The 4253-nt window shown below is 30.2% G+C and overlaps 2 protein-coding genes across 2 annotated transcripts; both read left to right on the plus strand.

Moving 5' to 3' along the window:
- The first annotated feature begins 207 nt into the window (after nt 1-207).
- LOC107892953 (homeobox-leucine zipper protein ATHB-12) lies at nt 208-1349 on the plus strand. The gene is made up of 2 exons (XM_016817969.2): nt 208-680; nt 772-1349. Exons 1-2 carry the CDS (start codon nt 333-335, stop codon nt 1129-1131), a joined length of 708 nt encoding a protein of 235 aa, XP_016673458.1. The 5' UTR covers nt 208-332; the 3' UTR covers nt 1132-1349.
- A 719-nt stretch (nt 1350-2068) lies between these two features.
- Nucleotides 2069-3521, plus strand: LOC107892965 (cytochrome b5). Its single transcript, XM_016817978.2, has 4 exons — nt 2069-2276; nt 2375-2469; nt 2902-2968; nt 3083-3521. The coding sequence occupies exons 2-4, from the start codon at nt 2383-2385 to the stop codon at nt 3343-3345; spliced, it is 417 nt and encodes a 138-aa protein (XP_016673467.1). The 5' UTR covers nt 2069-2276; nt 2375-2382; the 3' UTR covers nt 3346-3521.
- The last annotated feature ends 732 nt before the right edge of the window (nt 3522-4253 follow it).

Here is a 4253-nt window from a genome sequence, read left to right on the forward strand (position 1 = left end):
ATCATGATGTTAAATTACTAAACATGATTAAATTATGATAATAAATAATAATTAAGCTAGCCATAATGGCTAAGAAAAAGGACGGCTAGGACTCTTGATGCCGACCTCTAAGCCTTAATTTTATTTTTCATAGCTAAGGGGTAATCAAATGAAGATTCGAATGGTAATGTTTCAAGGGCAGATAAAAGGGTTATAAATACACGCACTTGGGTTGCATATGAGCTTTATAACTACTATATAAGCATATTCAGAAGCACACAAGTCCAAATTTGTTCCCTTTTGTTGAACACTGCTTTGTACTACTTAAAAGCTTGTAAAGAGTGATCCTAGAAATGATTTTTGATGGGGGAGATAATTATACGCAGGAGATGATGTCGGTGACTGGAATTTCAACAACCAAAACGAAGAACAATAACAAGAGGAGGTTCAGCGATGAACAAATCAAATCGTTGGAATTGATGTTCGAGTCCGAAACCAGGCTTGAGCCTGGGAAGAAGTTGGAGGTGGCTAAAGAGTTGGGGTTGCACCCAAGACAGGTTGCAATCTGGTTCCAGAACAAGAGGGCTCGGTGGAAATCGAAGCAGCTTGAACAAGATTACAGCATCCTACAAGCCAATTATAACATTCTAGCTTCCAAGCTCGAAAGTTTAAAGAAAGAAAAGCAGGGCTTGGTGATTCAGGTACTACTTTCACTTTTGCATTTGCATACAAAAAAAGCAATGAAAAGATTATAACATGTTAGATGTTTTTAAATCATATATAATATAACAGTTGCAGAAGCTGAACCATTTGCTTAAGAAGCCAGAAGAGGAAGGCCAGTGTTGCGAACAAGTGACATCAATGAACAGCATTGACGGAGAGTCAGATCAGGGGGAGGGTGTCAAGTCTGATTCTGAAGGGCAGCTCAGTTTATCAATGGAAAGATCGGAACACGCACTTGGAGGGGTCTCGGATGATGATAGTGGCATAAAGATAGACTGTTTTGGACTGGAAGAAAAGCTTAACTTTATAAGCATGGCGGAACCAGCTGATGGTTCTTTGACATCTTCAGAAGAGTGGCAGAGCTTTGACTCTGATGATCTCTTTGATCGCTACAGTAGTGGTTATGAGTGGTGGGACTTTTGGTCTTGAACAAATGGAATAACAAAAAAAGTATGGAGGAAAATGTATGAAAATAATCTTCCTTGTATAAACAACCAAGAGGAAATATAAGAGAGAATTGAACGAGGCATATATATATATTTACCGTCTACTAGCTCTTGTAAATCTTCAAAAATGGAAAATTCATTGAGTTGGTATTAATTCTGAAAAATATGATCAAACCAATAAAAATTAGTTTTTTCTTCTTATTTGTTTAATTAGTTTCTAAATTTTATATTAGAAACAGATGCGATTGTTTATTCATTTTAAGAAAGAAATTGTAAAAGAGAAGTGGCGGAGGAAAAGATCAAGTGTTCCACAAAAAGATCCACATGAGTGTAGGAGCACCTGGCCAGCGACTGATTGGTCAGACCACTGCCAAGTAAGATAAAACTGCGATTCTCCCACACGTTTTATTACAACCCTGGCCTCAAATACAGGTGCTCAGGGCCGGATTTGTGACTTATTTTATATTTGTAGTCCTACCTTTAAAATTTTTTCTAAATTTATCTATATTTAAAAAATATTTAATTTAAATCTTTTTAAATTCATTCATATATTATTTTAATATTTAATATTTTTATACCTTTTTATTTATTAAAAATTTTAACATTATTTTAATGTTTATATTAAAATAGTATTATATATTTAGTATAAATTTATTTTTTAATGTGTTTTACCTTATTTAATATACAAAAATAACATAATATAAAATATATAAACTTAAAATGAATTAGACTAGGCTAAGCGCGAGCTTTGAATGTTCAAACTTGAGTTCAACTCATAATTTAAGTGAACTTAATTTTTTTACCGAAACTTTCTTTTGAGTCTAATATTTTTGTCAAAATCTTCTTAAATTTTAAACTAGTCTTCGAGCGGATAACCCAACTCATAAATAAATTTAACTTTAAATTATTTTTAGACCATTGATCTAATTGGTTTAGTGTATTCAAAATTTTAAAAAATTAAAAAATCTAATTCAACCTTATTTTTGGTCTGATTTAATTTTTCCATTCCAAATCATAGATTAACTGATTCAAAAAATCTCTTTAAATCTATATTCCCACCTCCCGATCCAACCCGCTGGTCTAGTTCAAACTCACCGATTTTCACTCCTTTGACTTCCTCTTTAACATGTAAGAAAATCCCTCTCTATTTATTAATTTATTCCCCAATTAGTTTCTCATAATCCCTCCCATTGCTCTCTCAACTTCTGGGTTTTTCTTTTCTGTAGTTGAAGAAATGGATTGTGGGGAAAAGGTTTTTGTTTTTGAAGAACTGGCAAAGCGCAAGGAAAGGGATGATTGTTGGCTTTTGATATCTGGAAAGGTTGGTTTTCAGGTTTTCCCCTCTTCTTTTGTTGTTGATTTATATTTTATAGCTTAATTCTAGAATTTGAAAGGCTATATTGAATTGAATGTTCTGTGTATGACAAATGAAATTATTAGATTCTCCCTTCCGATTTGAACTTTTACAAAGTATTTCCATATATGCATATCCACGATATCCAATGATTACTGGTACTATTCAAATTAGTAGAAATTTAATTCATCTTGTAAACCTGTGCTGGACGGGACAAGATTTTATCTTTGATTAAAAATGATGCTGAATCCTGTATCTGTCGAATTGCTGACATTTTCGGTGAATTCAAATTTGGTTTTTTGCTTATAAGTCCACATTAGATAATTCCATCTGAATACTACAATGAAGCCTTGTTTCATGTTCATTTAAACCTATTTTCTTTTCATCCTAATATATCAGGTGTATGATGTAACCCAATTCTTGGAGGATCATCCTGGAGGAGATGAAGTCTTGCTAGCCGCTAGTGGTAAGATGATTGTATTATTATCTGCCAATAATTAACCGGCGGATCGTATTTCTTTATCCCGGCTTGATTCATCTTTATTCATGTTGGTACCACTATGAACTACTTGTTACGCAGGAAAAGATGCGACACAGGATTTCGAAGATGTTGGTCACAGTGATGATGCAAGGAACATGATGAAAAAATACTACATTGGTGAGGTGGACAGCACCACGGTTCCTCCTCCAAACAAGATCAAACCACAGACGTATTCAGTGACCCAAAAAGATGACGAACCCGGCTTTCTGTTTAAGATATTACAGTTCTTGGTACCCCTCCTGATCTTAGGTTTGGCATTTGGTTTCCAGCTCTTGGGCAAAAAGGAAAAAACTGAAGCTTAGATTTTCTACTTTTCCGACAAAGCTGTCTTTGTTGTTGTTGTAATATTCAATGAAGATCTACTATTGGTTGCTAAAAATAATGGCTTAGCAATCTCTTGCTATTATTCCGGACTTATGCTGTCAAATTTCTGTTGTTAATAATAAATCAAACATGAGAATACCGCATTTTCAAATAATTATAATATTTCTTTTAGAAATATTAATTAATTTTTAATAAGTATAAAGTTGCAATAATTACACATTTAATAATTATTATAATTTAATTTACCATTACTAGATAAAAAAAAGTTCAATCAAAAAATAAAAGTAGTAATTATTTACAAATTATTATAGTCAATTTTTTTAATGTTAAGAAAATAAAAATAAAAATAAAAATCAAATAGTAAAAAGTGAAGATTATGTTGAAAATAGTACAAATATTTATTATTAAAGAATTATTGATCTACAAAATATCAATATTTTAATATGGTATTTGAATTGTTAATATATTTTAATTAGATTTAACAATAAAAATAATGAATTAAAAATATATTATTTAAAAATTAATTAAAAATTAAATACATAAAATCACATGTAATGCGTGTGCCATTAGAAATTAATAAACATAAGAATATGAGTTTGGAAAAACTTTTAAATTAATTATATACTAAATTGACATTCTAATAAAAATTTATTAGTATTATTATGTAATAATAAAAGTGATATTAATTAAATATGATAATATATTATGTGAAATCAATTAATTTGATTATATGTTTTAAACGTTTATAATATATTATTAATTAATAAAATTTTAAATTTATAAAATCATGAAATATAACTGGATAAATTAAAAAATAAAAATAAAGTTGTTACATCAAACTTATTCGATAATATGTTTTGATATAACAAATTAAAATGTTTTTAAA

The sequence above is a fragment of the Gossypium hirsutum genome, chromosome A07 (genome assembly GCF_007990345.1).
Source record: "Gossypium hirsutum isolate 1008001.06 chromosome A07, Gossypium_hirsutum_v2.1, whole genome shotgun sequence".
Classification (NCBI taxonomy): domain Eukaryota; kingdom Viridiplantae; phylum Streptophyta; class Magnoliopsida; order Malvales; family Malvaceae; genus Gossypium; species Gossypium hirsutum.

Excerpts from the sequence above, each read along its gene's own strand:
- LOC107892953 (XM_016817969.2), top strand. The coding sequence starts at position 333 with ATGATTTTTGATGGGGGAGATAATTATACGCAGGAGATGATGTCGGTG. Across the intron at positions 681-771 it reads AGCAGGGCTTGGTGATTCAG|TTGCAGAAGCTGAACCATTT; the intron begins GTACTACTTTCA and ends ATAATATAACAG.
- LOC107892965 (XM_016817978.2), top strand. The coding sequence starts at position 2,383 with ATGGATTGTGGGGAAAAGGTTTTTGTTTTTGAAGAACTGGCAAAGCGC. Across the intron at positions 2,470-2,901 it reads GGCTTTTGATATCTGGAAAG|GTGTATGATGTAACCCAATT; the intron begins GTTGGTTTTCAG and ends CTAATATATCAG. Across the intron at positions 2,969-3,082 it reads AGTCTTGCTAGCCGCTAGTG|GAAAAGATGCGACACAGGAT; the intron begins GTAAGATGATTG and ends CTTGTTACGCAG.